Consider the following 17,883-nt stretch of genomic DNA (forward strand, 5'->3'; position numbering starts at 1 on the left):
ACAAAACTAGGTTAGGAATCCTAGGAAGAATCTATTTGACCGACATTCCACCGGTTAATATCGGTTAATCCGATACGTCGTCGGTCGCAACTAGCTGATTTCACCGGTTAATTTTGAAACGTAGGGTTTTTTCTACCGGGTTAATTCTGAAACGCCTCGGTTACTGCCGGTGCAACCCGGTGAATTCTGTGAAGCGCCCATACCTCACGTAACCTAACTTATCAAAACAAAAACACATCCCCTGGGCATAAAAAATACATTAAAGTAAATAAAACAGTTTAATAGTATCCATTAAAGCTTTAATGAATAAATTTATCCAAAGCCTTACTATATTTGCATCCTGAAAGTAAATAACTATGAAGCGCAAGTTGAAATATTTCCTAACTTTACTGTGGTTCACCTACCTGATCATATCCTCGATCCTGCTGTTTAAAAAGGGTTTTTTATTAACTCGAGAGGTCCAGACGGATTTTTCTAACTGTTCCATTACCTTGGACGTCCCTTATGACGGTTTACAATCGAAGTACGATGAGGCACATAATGTCTGTATGAAAATGAAGACCAAAGTGATTTTACTTATTGTCGATGCACTCAGATATGACTTTACAGTGTTTAATGATAATATGAATACAAAAGAGGCAATGCCTTTCGAAAACAAGTTGCCAATTATCAAAGACATTTTGGCGGAGAAGCCCGAGCATACTCGTTTGTATAAATTTATTGCTGATCCACCTACGACCACTATGCAGAGGCTGAAGGCACTTACGACTGGCAGTTTACCCACATTTATTGATGCTGGTTCAAATTTTGCTTCCTCAGAGATAACTGAAGATAATCTTATTGATCAGGTAGAATATTTTAATCTATTTAATCATTTTTTTATTTAGTCCAGTTGCTTTATAGCTGGTAAAAAATGGTAAAACAGCAGTTTTTATGGGTGATGACACATGGGTATCTCTTTACCCAAACAAGTTCCTCCGTAACCATTCTTATCCCTCATTTGATGTATGGGACTTGGATACTGTGGATGATGGAGTTAGAGCTAAGCTATTTCCAGAACTAAGTAATACAGATTGGGACTTGTTGATTGGTCATTTTTTGGGGGTGGACCATTGTGGACATCGATATGGACCAAATCATCCAGAAATGGCCAGGAAGTTGGGTGAAATTAATGAAGCAATTAGGTAATCCTTAATAATATAAGTCTTTTGAGTTTATCAGTTTAAATCATGTGTAGTTATGTGTTATAGGTGAATTGGGTGATCTGTTTGTTTCTGTGGATAACTAAATATATACTTTCATGTGTAACTCACTAATTTTTCATGTCTACATTTCATGTTTTTTTTTTCAAAAATATAATTAAGAATTTATTTATTTTCAACAAACATTTTTTATATAGGATATAAAGGTAATTAAAGGAACAAAAAATGGCAAGTAACAAGGAATAAAATACACTTATAAATCTGGTTCTAAAAAATAAACACAACATAAGGCATGGTCTAATCTCCCAAATTCCAATACCAACAAGGTGAACATTATTATTAATCAAAATTAGATTGCAGTCATATTGTTTATTAGAGTAGATCACTGATCAAAAATAATCCTCTGTAATTTAAGTTTAAATTGATCTTAGAAACAAGAACTTAAGAAAATTTATCAATGGAATACTTTTGCATTTTATCCCACTTATAACAAATTGTATGAGTCTCTGCAGCATTAAATTCAAAACTGTCGATTATTTTTCTGTAAGACACTTAATATTTTTATTATGACACATAATATTTACTCCCTACATAATGTAAATTTTATGAACGGGAATCTTTGTATGTATACCCTTAAGTATTCCTATTCTTACTATTATATTAGTTTTAGAAATTATGCAGAAATTTATCACAGTGTTTTCAATGAAGTGGTTTATTTATCTTAAAACTAAATTAACAATCAATAAGGCTAGCTAATAGTAAGCTAGGCTAAGTATTATACTTATACTTAAATAATGATAATTGTATATATCTTATTTAAGTATGGATATGCATTTTGCTTTCTAACAGAATTTTTGGTATCTTTTAAATATCTATACAAATTTTTCTTTCAAAATCTTATAAGCTTTATTTGTTATTACATTGTAATGTATAATTAACTTTAGGTTTGCCCACAAGTTACCATAAAGATATTTATACTTTTACTTTTTGGTTTAATTAAGTTTATGTTTAATTTTTCTTTCATGTATTCATAAGAGAACACTTATCAAAATTGAGCAACATTTTATTTTCCTCAAACCAACTCCACACATCATTTAGATCTAGATGCAATAAGTAACAATCATTTTTCAAACAATCAATTTCAATTACCTTGAACATCCTTCATGTTTCATCCTTCAAGTCATCAGTGAATATCAAACAGGAAATATATTTAAGGCAATTAACAATAAATCTAAATATGTATATATAATCTACTTCAATTTGTTATGAAGTATATGATCAACTTTAATGGTTATATTTAATAATATTAATAATAATACTTCTTTATTTGCTCAAATACATCCAACAGCTTAGCATCGTCAAAAGGTATAGACTGTCAAACGCCAATAATACAGTGCACAAAGGGAGACATTAATCTATCAGAGTTTTACCTACATAACATAGCAAATAAAAAAAAAAAAAAGATTAAACAAAATACAATTTTGGTTCGCATCAGAAATGCTCACAAGTATGTATGAAACATTTGTTATACAGGTACAAAAGTATAGTATTCGATAAATTTTGATAGACTAGGTTCAAGACTATTGTAGAATTCGTCCAATGAGTATGGACAGATCTCCAAAATCAGGTTTTTTGTTACTTGCTTAAATCTATTTAAATGTAGTTGTTTTGTGCTTTCGGGTATTGCATTAAAAAGTTTTATGGCATTAGTCATATAGCCCTTATGGGTCAGACTAAGCCTGTGTTGTGGAAGTAAAAGATTTCCCCCATGTCTGGTGTCATATAAGTGCCTACTATTTACTGTGCTAAATCTAAAAGAGTATGTTCTGGCAAACATCAGACATTGGTGAATGTATAGGCCAGGCATTGTCATGATTTTTAAATTTTTGAATAAAGGTCTACAACTATCTGTTGGTTTTTTTGTTTTCTAGAGTGCCGATTTTTGCAACTTAAATGCTCTCTGCCAGTCAGCCGAGTTACCCCAAAATAACAGTCCATATGACAACTTTGATTGAAAAAGTCCCATATACGCCGTTCTACATACTACTGGAGGCGCCAATTGAACAATTCTGCGCAATAGAAAAAGAACCGACGAGAGTTTTTTTGCCAGATCTATTATATGGTTCCTCCATGATAATTTATTATCTAGATAAACACCCAGAAATTTGATCGCGTCTATTCTCTGATGTCTTTCCCTTAAAGAGAAATTAACCACCTCTGTTTTATTTAGATTCAAGCATAAATTATTGTCAGCAAACCATACTTTTAACTTGTGTAAACTGTGTGTAACCACAATTTGTTATGCAGTTATCAAGGCAACTGCTTTTTGTGGTTTTTGAGATTCTAGTTGCGCTATTTACCAGGAATTTAAAGTCATATGTGCTGACAAGTTGGGTGAACTCGGCTGAAGTGAGGTTATCCTCTAGAAGATCTATATTAAAATCACCATAAATAAAGGTACATTTGCGTCTATGGAATAAGAAATTTAGAACTGTATCAAGACTCTGAAAGAACACGTCTAATTTACCTGATGGAGATCTATAGACACTCAAAACTACAACTTGCAAGGCTTCAATCACAGTCGCAACGACTTCAAAGTGTGTCTCTATTGACATGTTGTCTATAGTTGGGATCTTCTTTACAAGAAACGGTTCTCTGGTGTAGATAAGGACTCCACCTCCTCATGCTTCAGTACGGCTGAAACTGTTGGATAGATGGTATCCAGGCAGAGAGTAACTTTCTACTGCTTGTTGAGGAAGCCAATGTTCTGATAGACATATTATATCAAAATTCTTGTTTTCAATCTGGATTTCCAACTCATCCAATTTTTTTGCAGATTTTTTTTTTAGGATGTCCTTACCGTAAACCCAAATACCCTGAATCAATTCTAAAATTCTAAAATTTTTGATTTTTTTAAAGGAATTTTGTTTGAGAAACCCAAATCTATAATGTATGTATAAAATAAAGTTCCAGATAATAAATCAGGTTCAGTCTGGCTTAATTGCAGTATGCACTTGGTTTAATTAAAGTAAAATATATTTGAATATTGATAAGAGGTCAGTTAGAAGATTGTTATTTATATAAATATCTGCTGCAGTATCTTTAATTTTCAATTTTATATTTTTTAATTTATTTCCACAATTCAATCATTCATTATTTGTAGCAAATAACAGAACACTATACTTATACTATAAAAAAAATTATAAATGACGACTGTCAGAATAATTACCTGTTATATGTTACAAAATGTAGGAATTGTAAAGACTGTTAAAAGTGTCATATTAATTTAATGTCAACCACTTTTCTATCAATAGGGCCTTCATTACATTTTTGAATTATCTGATGCTTCAATTTTTATAGTTATTTGATAAATGACTAAAAAGTTTTCCTGATATGATTTAAGGTTCTTTGATGGAAGAATGACGCCTACAATATAAAATTCCATAATAATAATAATAATAATATATTTCTATTTATATTATTTCAATAACAATAGTTTTACAATAAATTGGCTGCACAATTGATTTTAAAAATCTGTGTGTGCAAACCAGAAAATAAATACAGTTAAAACTAAAACTAAATAATAAGGCATCTATAATATTATCATATTTGTTTTATGTTTTATACTACAATTATAAACTTAACTCAACAAACGATTAATTTAATTCTATCTTTACCTGGTGGAGGAGTTCATAAATATAAAGTGGTCTCTGTTTTTATATATGAACATTATATATTCCAGTATATATAATGCAGGTACAGTTAAGAGTTTGATCTGCTTAAAAAGGGCTTTTGTAGGTAAACAGTTGTATAGGAGGAATAGAGATAAGAAGCTTTTCTGAAATCACATAATAGTCCATAAGTGATTTCGTTTTGTTCAACTGATGTCATATATTACTTTTTCAACTGCAATAGATGAAGATTTATTCTTTGTAAAGCCAAGCTGACTTTTACTTAATATGTTGTTTTCCATAAATTTATCAAATCTTTTAAGAAAACATTTTTCCACTAGTTTTGCCATTACTGAAATTAGTGAGATAGGTCTGTAATTATTTATTTCTTGTTTTTCCCCTCGTTTTTGCAGAGGTACTACCTCAGCAAGCTTCAAACAATCTAGGAAAATGAAGATTCATTTATTAAAATCTCCAGTATAGGAGCTATTGATTGTAATAACTTTTTTTTTGAAAATTCTGTCTTTACTCGAATTTTTTCACACATCTACCTACTATTATTTTTAGGCAAGTAATTGAGACTATGGACGACAACTCGATCCTTTTTGTCAAGCTGACTTTTACTTAATATGTTGTTTTCCATAAATTTTTCAAAACTTTTAAGAAAACATTTCTCCACTAGTTTTGACATTACTGAAATTAGTAAGATAGGTCTGTAATTACTTATTTCTTGTTTTTCCCCTTGTTTTTGCACCTCAGCAAGCTTCAAACAATCTGGGAAAATGAAGATTCATTTATTAAAATCTCCAGTATAGGGGCTATTTATTGTAAACATTTTTTTGAAAATTACTGCTGGTATCCGCTCTCGGAGACTCTGTATTTGAGAAATAGATCTTTACTTGAATTTTGTCACACATCTACTATTATTTTTAGGCAAGTAATTGAGACTATGGACGACAACTCGATCCTCTTTGTCATTGGGGACCACGGAATGACAGTTACCGGTAAAAAATTAATTTTTTAACCAAAAATGTGCTCCTAATGTTTCATTTCCAGGTGATCATGGTGGGGAAAGCCTGGACGAAATAGAAGCGGCGATGTTCGTGCACTCCAAACGTCCCCTACAGACCCTAAGCCGCAAAACTAGCGTCAAACAAGTGGATCTCGTTCCCACTTTGGCCGCCATCCTGGGAATCCCTATTCCCTTTCAAAATTTAGGAATTTTAATCCGGGATGTGCTACCGATTGGTTTGAACCAGTCAAATGCTTGGCAAATGCCGTTATTTTCCTTGTGGGGGAACTTATTGCAAGTGGTGAGGTACATTAGGACTTATGAGGCGAACACTCATACATTCGACGATAAATATTTGGATTTGTATTATGAGGAGGTGGAAGAGTTAAGTGGGGCCCTGAAGGGGGTCGATAACGTGGAGAAATACGTGAAATTCGCCGAGAGATGCGAGCAATTTATGCAGAAAATCCGTCTTTTATGCGAAGAAGTTTGGATCCAGTTTGACCCGCTTTTGATAAGCAACGGTTTAACTTTCACATTTTTATCGATATTTTTTATGTTTATCATCAGCGATGGAATTCCGTTGAAGCATTTACCTTATGCCATCGAGGGTTCTTTTGTGACCGTGTCCGTTATAGGTTTATGCTTTAGCATTATACTTGTTGCAACTTTAGGTTTTTCCCGTATAGTACAGGACGTTTGGTACAGCAGCGTTTTCATTACAAACACGATATCGAACGTGCTGTTTCTGTTGCCGATTTTTCAAAACTGGGGCGTAATAAGCATCAGTTGGCACCTGCGTAGTCAAAGTTACGACATCGTAAACCTAATCTGTAGATTCATATTGATATTTAGCATATCCGGAACGTTTTCCAATAGTTTTATCAACGAGGACGCTAGCGTCACTTTATTTCTGTTGGTCGGCGTGTTAATGTTAACCTTACTCACTTTGGGAACTTATTTGAAAACGGATTTAAATTTTAAGCAAAAAATTGATTTCTTGCAGGGGAAAACCTTCATGAAGCTTCTCTTAGGGGCGTTTTTTGTCCTGGCGGTGCTTAGGGCCACAATGTTCTTTTGGAGGTGCCGCGTTGAGCAGACGTGGTGCTTCGACTCTTCCCATGAACTATTTAACACGATTAAGTTGAAAAGTGAGTCGTCAAAGTTGCAGTGGTGCTTTAGCGTGATCGCCTTGACTGCAATGACAATTTTAGTGAAAACTTGGCTGCAAAAATGTGGCAATTTAACCAGCTTTTCCTTAACAGAATTCACTACGAAATTGATCCCTAAGGTCATGGTGGTCTGTATTGCGGGTTATTGGGTGCTACAGCGCCTGGTAAAATCCAATACTGCTGTAACGAGAACTAGCAACTACTTGGCCCTATCGGTGTATATTTTAGCTATTATTTCCATTATAATATTACTAGCGAAGCCCGTTTGTGTCTGTATTATATTCAATAATAGAGAGTTTTCCGCTTTTGCTAGCGACAGCATTATTTCGGATATTTTCAATCAGATTAAGCGCAATTTAAATAGGCAAGGGGATGGGGGTAGTGTACCGGTTATTTGTGGATTAGGGACCTCTTATAGTACTGTCTACGTTATTTTGGGCACGTACGTGACACTTTTGTTAGGGTTGGTATTGGGGGACGTTTTTGCATTTTCTATAGTGGGTATGGTGGCGGTGGCGACGTTTTTCCTGTTTGTCACTAGCGTTTTGAGGATTAAAAGGGCTGAAACTGTCGGTAAGTCAACTTATGTTTATTTTGTAAATTATTTGCTTCATTTTTGCTTTTGTTGGATGTAGATCAAAAAAGCGGCTTTTGACAATAAATTATATATTTGTCGACCTTTCGATCTCAATATATAAATAAAATCATTGAGCCGATTTTATACAATTAAAATCACATTTAATAAAATTATTTTGAACAAGTGGTTATAAAACTGGTCACAATTACAATACACTTACATATGTTGTAGATCCTCCTCTTTAATATATGAAGACCACAGGGGAAAAACATGCCAAGTCATTTTTCTATTTTTTGACAGGAAACGAATTTTAAGGTTAGAAACGCTACGATAATTACACAGCTTGCAAAATGGTTATTTATTTGCCATCCTATTGAAGCTATGACCTTGCTCTATGTCCTCAATGACATTTTGTAATATAATATCAAACTGGTACATCACCACAATGTGTCGAAGTTTCAAACAACTTCGAATACCGGGGAAAAAGGTGTTATGTCACTGACTTAGCACGTTCTTTCATCGTATATACTTATACAATGAAAGAAACAAACTGCTAAGTTAGTGGCGATTGATTAATTTATATTTAAATTTTGCTTAAATAATTATTTATACTCTGTTATTTATTTACCAAACATAAAGTATAATGTATTATTTTATTTATATGTAGGTATTTATAAAAGAATGGTTGTTATAATAGAAAAAAGTAAAACTTCTCTTCTGGGTTCGGTTCTTATGGGATGAACTGAGAAAAGCTGTAAAAAACAAAGTATTAATTAGGCATGTAATTTAGTGACAATCAACCATAACTCACCAAGCCAAGGAGTTGTCTCTACTTGTGTTTTAGATTAGAATAAAAAAGCTGACTCTCTGGGGTGCAAAATTTTTTTAACTTCTGCAGGTCCTTGTATTTTTCCAAAAGGATAGGTGTATCATCTGTATAAAAAAAATCACTGATAATTAAATTGTTGCAAATGTCAAAACGAGCCTACTAACCAAAAGTTGCGACTGGTGGGTGGTAAAACTGACCGTCGGGTAGCGGCGGACCAGTGATTCTCTTTTTTCTTGGAGGTACAATAACTGACGAGTTCCAAAGACCATTGTAAGTATCTCGATGAAAAACTAAGCGAGGATGTTCCTTGGTAATTTTTAATTGCCGGATTGGACGTGTGGCGAAAGGACATTTTTTCACATACATTGCAGATAGAAAATCTGTCGAATTTCTAATCATATAACGATCAACTTTTTCAACAAGAAATGGTGCGGGCTTTAAACGACCGGTTTCTATGTGTTTACACCAGTCATCCGGTACTTCCGCCCGAAACTTTCCGTTTAAGATCCCCATATCTTGAGTCCATTGAAGTCCAATGTGACTTCAATGGACTCAAGCTTGGAACGATGATGGACTAAGTAATGTAAAAATTTGAACACTGGAAAGTTCTTATTCTGTCCGGAGCACGAATCACAGAATATCTGTAAATTTTTAACTTTAGCAGGTAACTTCAAGGTAATATAATCAAATAAAAATGAGCAGACTTCGTTCGCGCCCTTTTTTCCTACTGTCTCAGGATAAGCATAGAAGAATACTTCAGAATTTGAGAGTTTGTGTACAATAAATGAAAATAATGATGACTGCCGGCTGTAGTACACATTATTCGTGGGTAAATTCGGCATGGGCAAATTTCTTCCGAAATCCATGCATATTGCTTCTGTGTCTGCCTTTGTTCGACTCCTCAACCTGGCCTGCTTTTTACGTGCGTAGAATACCTCGGCTTTCGCTAGATGTAGTTTTTGTTGAAACATCAAATCTTTAATGCCTTTTTTCGCTTGGCATGCATCAGTCTGTACTTTTAATTGGTCGCAGAAGCTACAAGTATCACTACGGGGATATACAAAGGATATATTAAAGGATATAGTAAGTTTCATAACTAGCCTTAACTTGAGGAAATTTTTCTTTAAACATATCATACATTTTTTTCACATTTAACTCGGCAGATAAATAAATTCTCTTAGTTTTATTAAGACTGTAGTGGCTTGATCTAGCCTTGAAACTTTTAATGTGTTCTAAAATTTTGTTTTTAGTTTCAACGCTTAGTTTGTGTTTTCTATTCAAATGTCTGTCGCGTTTATCAATAGGTGCAGTTCCACTCATCTGGAGACTCTTTTGTATGGTTTCTATTCTACGTCTTGTTAAACCATGTAGAGAAACAAACGCATTCTTGCAAACTCGCTCTTCAACTGCTACATTGTCACGAACTATACGCACCTTGTAATAAAACGTTGAAGTTCTCAGGACACTCATCTTCCGGTAATCGAGGTCGGCGCTGAGCCACTGGACAAAGAGAAATTAGACCTGTTAAATAGGCTGTTTGATCATTCCAACTTTTTATTAGATTAAACTTTCGTACAATGTCCATCCTTTCATCTGCAGTTATCTTTTCAAAACATCTGTATCGTCGGCATTGACAGGCATCACCAGTTACATGTAACTGAAGCCTCATTAACTTGGTAGCATCTCTTACCCGACCCGTACATTTTCTCTTTTTTGTGCTTACTGGCTTGGTCTCATGATCTTCACAATCACTCAAATTATTATTGCCCATTGTATTGTTTTTCACTAACAGCAATAACAAACAAAACCTTTTTTACGCGGGTATCGTTAACCTTACTTGTCGAAGATATAAACAACGACTGCCAAACGACTAATTTATATACGCGCAAGATAACGACAAAAGTGACTTAACACGTTTTTTCATTGTACCGCGTGGACTTAACACGTTCTTTCCTAGTACACCAATATTTATTCTTGTTAAAACTGGTGACTGGTCACGTTATTCCCCTGTATGGCCGTGTATACCTTTTAACCTATCATTTTTTCTGATTAGTTCGATTTCACAAATTTCTTGACTTAACACGTTTTTCCCCTGTGCTCTTCATATGTATACAGGGTGGAACAGTTTAAACGTCATTAATTTTAATAGATGATAGAGAATATAAAAAGGAATAGACTTTCATTATAAAATTTTTCTCAGAAATGTTTAATAACAACGATACAGAATGTTAAAGTTAAGAATAATTATTTGTTAACTTTTAAAGTACCAGCTCAATTTCAACTAAATTTCGCATGCAGGTTATTGTAGTAAATTTTCAATTACTGAGTAAGCCAAGTTTAAAAAAAAATGCCAGTGGCGTAACGGTACGGAGGGACTTGGTCCTTTTGTGTCTCAAATCTGCGAGGTGATAAAATATTTTTTTATAAGAAGTCAACTGTTAGATTCTGCATTTAATTTGAAAAAAAAAAACTTACTCTTGCAAAATTATGATTTAAGGCACTGTTTTTAAAATATCTTAAATTAATTGTATAGAAACGCCAGTTAAAATGCTGCAGCTCAGACAGTCCTTAAATTCAATTGCTGTACTGAATTAAAACTCTTTTTTCTTCCAAAGCAATTAAAGTCATGTGCGTCTTCTAGGCCCTCAGAGTCACTTTTTACATAAAAAAATAGGTCAAAATGTCATGGAAGTGATAGACCATAATGACTCCTAGTGTCACAATAGCAAATATGTCTTCAATAGTATCAAATGGAATGTTACACGAGTAAAAAACTCTGCTACTTTCAGATCTCTATCATGATGCGTAGGAGTAGTTTTTATTAATTATTTTTCCTTTCCTGGTCTTGCTGAACTAATTTCTTCTATCTCAATATGCTCGGAGCTACACTTTTTAAACTTGTTACACTTTTCAATGTGATGCCTAGTTCTTTCCACTTTACAACTGAATTGATAGTTGCAAAATGTGCATCGTATCTTAGTTTTTGGGAGTAGAACAACATGCAGAACCTTTGCTTCATCCTCGACCAAAATATTTCAGCCCTCCTGTAGCTCAATTTGATTTATTATCACTGTAGACCTTTTGCCTTGACTTTTAACGGTATACTACGCAAATCATCATCACTGGTATAGGTTTCAGTGTCAGGTAAGTACTCAAGCTCATCTCCAGTGGTATTTTCTTTTTCACTTCCAGTCAGATGTTGTCCACTCTTGTCGTTGTCCTCAGTCCCAGAATATTTTCAATCATTTATTATCAATTTCAGTTATTGGGTCAATGATTTTCCATTCACAGAATCCATCTTCGTCTTTTTTGTAGGGAACCTCTTATATTACAATACACTTAGGGCAATTAATACTAGTACTACCAAGCTCTGCCATTATTTATCATAAGGCTTTCCTAAAATAAAAAAATTAACATGAATCACTAGCCTAAGCAGATGAAAATAGGAATCTTTAGACTAATACCAATATGATTTTACTTACCTTGCAATTCTTATAATTGGTATTTATTTAGTGTTTTATGACCAAATAATTAATTATCAATAGCAAAGTTATTCTTGGCTAACCAAGTAGCAAACTTATAAATAATTATATTTTGTTCTGAATTTGTGATTATGTAAAATGTCATTGTCTAAAAATATAAAAACCCTCCCAAAATCCAGGTTTTTGCCAACCGTGCCTAACAAGAGATAAACAAAAATGACCCTAATATCTGGGAGAAATAAATGACTTTAGTGTGTCAATAATCCCTGGATTCAATTCAATTCAAGTCATGTGCTTTTTGCAGGGCTCCAGAGTCAGTTTTTAGATAGAAAAGATAAACTAAACTGACTGCAACTGCCTGGAAAAATAAGCACTTTATGCTCCTGAATTTTTTGAGTTATGTTCTCTGTTTTCCAGGCAATTAAATATTCTTAAAATGTGAGGTGTGGATGATTAAGACTAATATAATTTAACCTCACAAAAAACTGGGTTATATAATCAGACGCCGGTCAACACTTGTTCAGTGTCTCCCGCTAGATGGCATATGAGGCACAATATTTTTGTTCTAATTTACAACAAATATATTTTCCGAAGTATTCGGGGTCATATTCCAGGCAGTTATGTTTGGCTAAATAGTCTTAAGTAATATTTTTACTCTTCCAGATTGTTGAAGTCATTTTGTGTTTTTTGCAGACCATTAAAGTAATTTTTTTTAAGAAGATACACAGAATAACCCAAAGAAAGAGCTAAAACAAACTGACTCTGACTACCTAGAAAAATTAAATCGCTCCATTAAGTCAACAGACTCTGGATTCAATTGCTCAACTTTTATCCTCAAATTAAGAAAGTGCTTTTAACCACTTACAGAGTATATTTTTCCAAGCCCACCTTTCCTGTACGCCTTGACGGTTTGATCAAAGTTAAATCAAAGCCCTTTGCGGTTTCAGATTATTAATTACGCATAAAACTCCCTATTTACAATTCCAGATGATCTTCTGAACGTGCCGACCGTCACCATCCTCGGCTGGGCCTTAATATCCCAATACTTCTTCTACGCCACTGGGCATCAGCCGGCATTCTCCAATATCGCATGGGAATCGGCCTTTGTGGGTACATCCGGCTTAACCAGCAATCAAATTATATTGGGAACGTTGGTGTTACTCAACACTTTCGGCTCGTTCATATGGACCGGACTGTTGCTACCTTTGTTGGTCATAGCACCGTTCACGGTACTGACGATGGCGCCCTCTGTATGCGGCAAACAGAAGGAGTTTTACGCTGAAGTGCAAAAGGGAGAACTCATCCTGTACGAGAGAGATAGACTTACTTTATGCGGATTGTTTGCTGTCAGTTGTAAATATATCGCGGGGCATACTTTAAGAGTAAGTTCAGGTCATAGGGAGAGTAAAATAAGAGGATTTAATCACATGGCAGCATGTTTACGACGCGACTACAGCGCACACACAGCAGCCATTGGAGCTATTTGTGGAATAAATATGAATAGTCGATATTGCAGGTAGTTACTATACCGACGGTCAAGAAAAACGCGGGATATATGAAAGCAGGTGTGATGACGAGGCATGCCCAATATTTCGTAAAATATTAGGGATAAGGACAAGGTTATATTTATAGAAAATATCAGTAGCTTGTCCCCAAAACTTGCACTACATTTTACAGGAACGGAATAATTCGCATAGAGGTTATATCAATTTTAAAGCAAATTTATTTTCTATTAATAAAATAATAAAAAATCTAACTAATTTAATATTTGTCGGTAAAGAAAGTAAGACAAATATACTGAATGGTACAAAATTAACTTTATTTAGAACAAATTAGGACATAACAAGACTAAATACCATTTAGTGTTTGTTCATCATCAAGGCAGTCAAATTCAGTATCTGATTCTAGCTCTTCACCCTTGTTATTAGCATGAGAATTTTCCAGTAAATTCTTGTACTAATCTAAGAACATCTTCTACCCAATTTTCTCCAAAATGAGTAGGAAGTAGAATTCTAATATTTACTTTTTTCATAATTTTGCTAAGTTTTTCCTCTTTTAATTAAATTTTGTTTGGAACTTCCAATATTAATTTTAAAAATTGGATAAGTTTCTATTCATATGTTTTTGTCAATCTTTATCAAAAATACCCTTTTATCTAATTTATCACTTATTTTATCTAACTTTTTGATGTTCTTTAACATCGTAAAGTCTCCAGTCTTTTTCTAATACCTTAACAAAGCCTACTTCTCTATATATTGCATGGTAATTATCCTTTCAACAGGCAGATATAGTACATTTAAAAAAGATGACTAGTACTTCAACTATGAATAGACTTGAATTGCCTGCAAATGTGGCTCCAACTGCCTTAAAAATTAATCAAAAGTGACTTAAATTGTCTATCAAGTGTCATAAAATGGCCTGTCATGAAATGCCTGGAAGAAATTAAAAATTCCTCTGTTAAAGTCAATAGGCACATATAATACGTTTCAAAAAGATGACTATAGTTCAATTCAATGAAAAATATAGCTTTAATTGCCCGGAAGAAATTAAAATTAATTTACTCTTATAGGCAGTCAAAAGCACCTATACTTTTAAGCCATTAGAGTGAAATTATCTTTCCTCCAAGCAGAATAAATAATTTTAAGAATAAATAATTTTTTAGCCCTTGGGTCGAAAAAATGACCTAAAAGTTACTTTAATTTCCTGATTAATACATTCAAAATTGCTTCAACTGCCTGGAAGAAATTCAAAATTCCTCTTTTAAAATTTGACAATTTTTCCAAGCAGTTGAAGTCACTTATAGGCCATTAAAATCAATAGGCAGATATAGTACATTTAAAAAAGATGACTAGTACTTCAACTATGAATAGACTTAATTGCCTGGAAATATGGCTCCAACTGCCCTAAAAATGAATCAAAAGTGACTTCAAATGTCTGTCAAGTGTCATAAAATGGCCTCGATTTGCCTGGAAGAAATTAAAAATTCCTGTGTTGAAGTCAATAGGCAGATATAGTACGTTTCAAAAAGATAACTAGTATTTTAACTATGAATAGAATTAAGTTCATTGAAAAATATAGCTTTAATTGCCCGGAAGAAATCAAAGTTAATTTACTCTTATAGGCAGTCAAAGACACCTAAACCTTTAAGTCATTAGAGTCAACTTAACAAATAATTTTTAACTGCCCTTAGGTCGAAAAAATGACCCAAAAGTTACTTTAATTTCCTTATAAATACATTCAAAATTGCTTCAACTGCCTAAAAGAAATTCAAAATTCCTCTTTTAAAATTTGACAATTTTTCCAAGCAGTTGAAGTCACTTATAGGCCATTAAAATCAATAGACAGATATAGTACATTTAAAAAAGATGACTAGTACTTCAACAACTGGAAATATGGCTCCAACTGCCCTAAAAATTAATCAAGAGTAACTTCAATTGTCTGTCAAGTGTCATAAAATGGCCTCGATTTGCCTGGAAGAAATTAAAAATTCCTGTGTTGAAGTCAATAGGCAGATATAGTACGTTTCAAAAAGATGACTAGTATTTGACTTATGAATAGAATTCAATTAATCGAAAAATATAGCTTTAATTGCCCGAAAGAAATCAACATTAATTTACTCTTATAGGCAGTCAAAGACACCTACACCTTTAAGTCATTAGAGTCAATTTATCTTTCTTCTAAGCAGAATAAATAATTTTAAGTGCCCTTAGGTCGAAAAAATGACCTAAAAGTTACTTTAATTTCCTGATTAATACATTCAAAATTGCTTGAACTGCCCGGAAGAAATTCAAAATTTCTTGGAAAATTTCTTTTCCAAGCAGTTGAAATCACTTATAGACCACTAAAATCAATAGGCAGATATAGTACATTTAAAAAAGATGACCAGTATTTCAACTATGAATAGACTTTAATTGCTTGGAAATGTGGCTCCAACTGCCTTAAAAATTAAACAAAAAGATGACTAGTACTAACCGTCAAAAGTTACTTTAATTTCCTGATAAATACATTCAAAATTGCTTCGACTGCCTGGAAGAAATTCAAAATTAATCTTTTAAAATTTGACAATTTTTCCAAGCAGTTGAAGTCACTTGTAGGCCATTAAAATCAATAGGTAGATATGGTACATTTAAAAAATGTGACTAGTACTTTAAATACGAATAAACTTAAATTGCCTGAAAAATATCTTCAACTGCCTGGAAGAAACATAGAAATATCTGAGTTAGGCGAATCTAAGAGGCGAACGAAAAAAAAAATAAAACTTTAACACCCTGTATCTTAAAAACCAAGCATTTTAGGACCCATGTTTATATGAACTTTTTGACTTAAAATCGGTCAAGGAATGTCCCTTTTAAATTATGACATACCTTTAAGTAACACCCTGTATAATAAATTAGCTTCATAATCATAAAATATATAGTTTGGTTTTTTTTATGGGCAAAAAAAGCTATTGGCAGGTTCCACATTTTATGAAGACCATTATAAAGACTAGCATGATCGGTAAATTAATTTTTTCTACTTAGGAAATTTATGAGCAAAACCTATCAATAGGTTCCATCTTCTGTACTTGTAAAGCCAGTTTTTTCAAAAGTTCATAGTCTAGACCGGCATCAAAAGATATAAAGCACACTTCTTAAGGAAAGTTCTGAATTTTTTTAAAAATTTGCATGATTTTGGTCCTCTATTGAGGACCAAACCTCATACTTGTCCTATATTGGCCTTTTTGCTTTTGAATTTATAAATGAATTGTGTAAAAATTATTGCTACAGTTGGATCTATGCACTTTTCAATATCATTTAAGCAGCTAGTTAATAGCAGAAAATTTAAAACTTGTTTTTGCTTTTGCACATGTTGTTTTTTAGCTTAGTTTCGTGAACTAAGATTGACAATTTCATTTATTTCTGCTAAAATTCCTTTTATTCTTTTAGCTTATTCTGTTTGCGTTTGAATATGGGTGAATTACATATTTGAAAATAATGGTTTGCAATATAGCCTCATTAATTCTACTAAAAAAGGAATGTTTAAGAAGTATTAGTGCGAGAGTGCGCCTATGCAACTTATTGTACTAATGTTCTTGTTGGGAACTTTCTTTGGACATGCACATTGTGCTACTAATAATTAAACATTTAGTTATTAATAATTATATAAATATATTTGCCTCTTGAAATTGATTTTCTGTGCTTTTCATAATTACAGGTGCTAAACTTAAAAATTTAAAATTAGTATAAATGTATATAAAAACATTTAACTTAACAGTAGATTTTTCTCCAGTTTTTTACGGAAAACAGACTACTACATGTTGACTAATTAAGTTACTGACAAGTAAAATGCAAGTGTAAAATGGTCATGAGAAAAGTTCGAGCAGAAAAGCGACAACATTGACAGGCATGACTGTCAATTACGACAATGTCAATATGTTAACATGAAGCCTCAGTGTCTGTGGCGTCGCCCTTTCTAGCCATTAGAACTACTTACTGTCAAGTGTCAAAAATAAGGTGTCGGAAACGTGCCGCCTCTCTTATTTTACTTTCTCTATGATTCAACTTTTGCCTCAAGTGGTGACGTTTATTTTCAAAAAACTTTTTTAGGTTTTTGCTTGTATGTTAGCAGCAACGATCCACTGTCGCCATCTGATGGTGTGGAACGTGTTCGCCCCCAAGTTTATTTTCGAGGCCCTAGCGCTCTTTTTCACCATTTTATCGGTTTTAGTTGGATATTTAATATTCACGAGGGTGAACTTCCAAGTTGATAAGTTAATAACCAAACTTAACAAATTGGGTTAATTTTTTATACAGAAGACTGTTAATTTGTAAGTATTACTGCCAAAGTACTCTTGTCAGGTTGTCATTGTAAAGATTCGTTTATTAAATAAATATTAGTGTTAAAATGGTCGGTCATTCTTTAAGATTGGGGCACAATTGTGTCTCAGGCTTCTAATATC

At 33.2% G+C, this 17,883-nt stretch overlaps 1 protein-coding gene across 1 annotated transcript; it reads left to right on the forward strand.

The window, feature by feature from the left end:
• The first annotated feature begins 101 nt into the window (after positions 1-101).
• Positions 102-17,829, forward strand: LOC126734729 (GPI ethanolamine phosphate transferase 3). The gene is made up of 6 exons (XM_050438447.1): positions 102-848; positions 904-1,184; positions 5,807-5,877; positions 5,930-7,630; positions 12,933-13,327; positions 17,531-17,829. Exons 1-6 carry the CDS (start codon positions 357-359, stop codon positions 17,723-17,725), a joined length of 3,135 nt encoding a protein of 1,044 aa, XP_050294404.1. The 5' UTR covers positions 102-356; the 3' UTR covers positions 17,726-17,829.
• The last annotated feature ends 54 nt before the right edge of the window (positions 17,830-17,883 follow it).

Source organism: Anthonomus grandis, chromosome 3 (assembly GCF_022605725.1).
Source record: "Anthonomus grandis grandis chromosome 3, icAntGran1.3, whole genome shotgun sequence".
NCBI classification, from domain to species: domain Eukaryota; kingdom Metazoa; phylum Arthropoda; class Insecta; order Coleoptera; family Curculionidae; genus Anthonomus; species Anthonomus grandis.

Excerpts from the sequence above, each read along its gene's own strand:
- LOC126734729 (XM_050438447.1), top strand. The coding sequence starts at position 357 with ATGAAGCGCAAGTTGAAATATTTCCTAACTTTACTGTGGTTCACCTAC. Across the intron at positions 849-903 it reads AAGATAATCTTATTGATCAG|CTGGTAAAAAATGGTAAAAC; the intron begins GTAGAATATTTT and ends GTTGCTTTATAG. Across the intron at positions 5,878-5,929 it reads CCACGGAATGACAGTTACCG|GTGATCATGGTGGGGAAAGC; the intron begins GTAAAAAATTAA and ends TTTCATTTCCAG.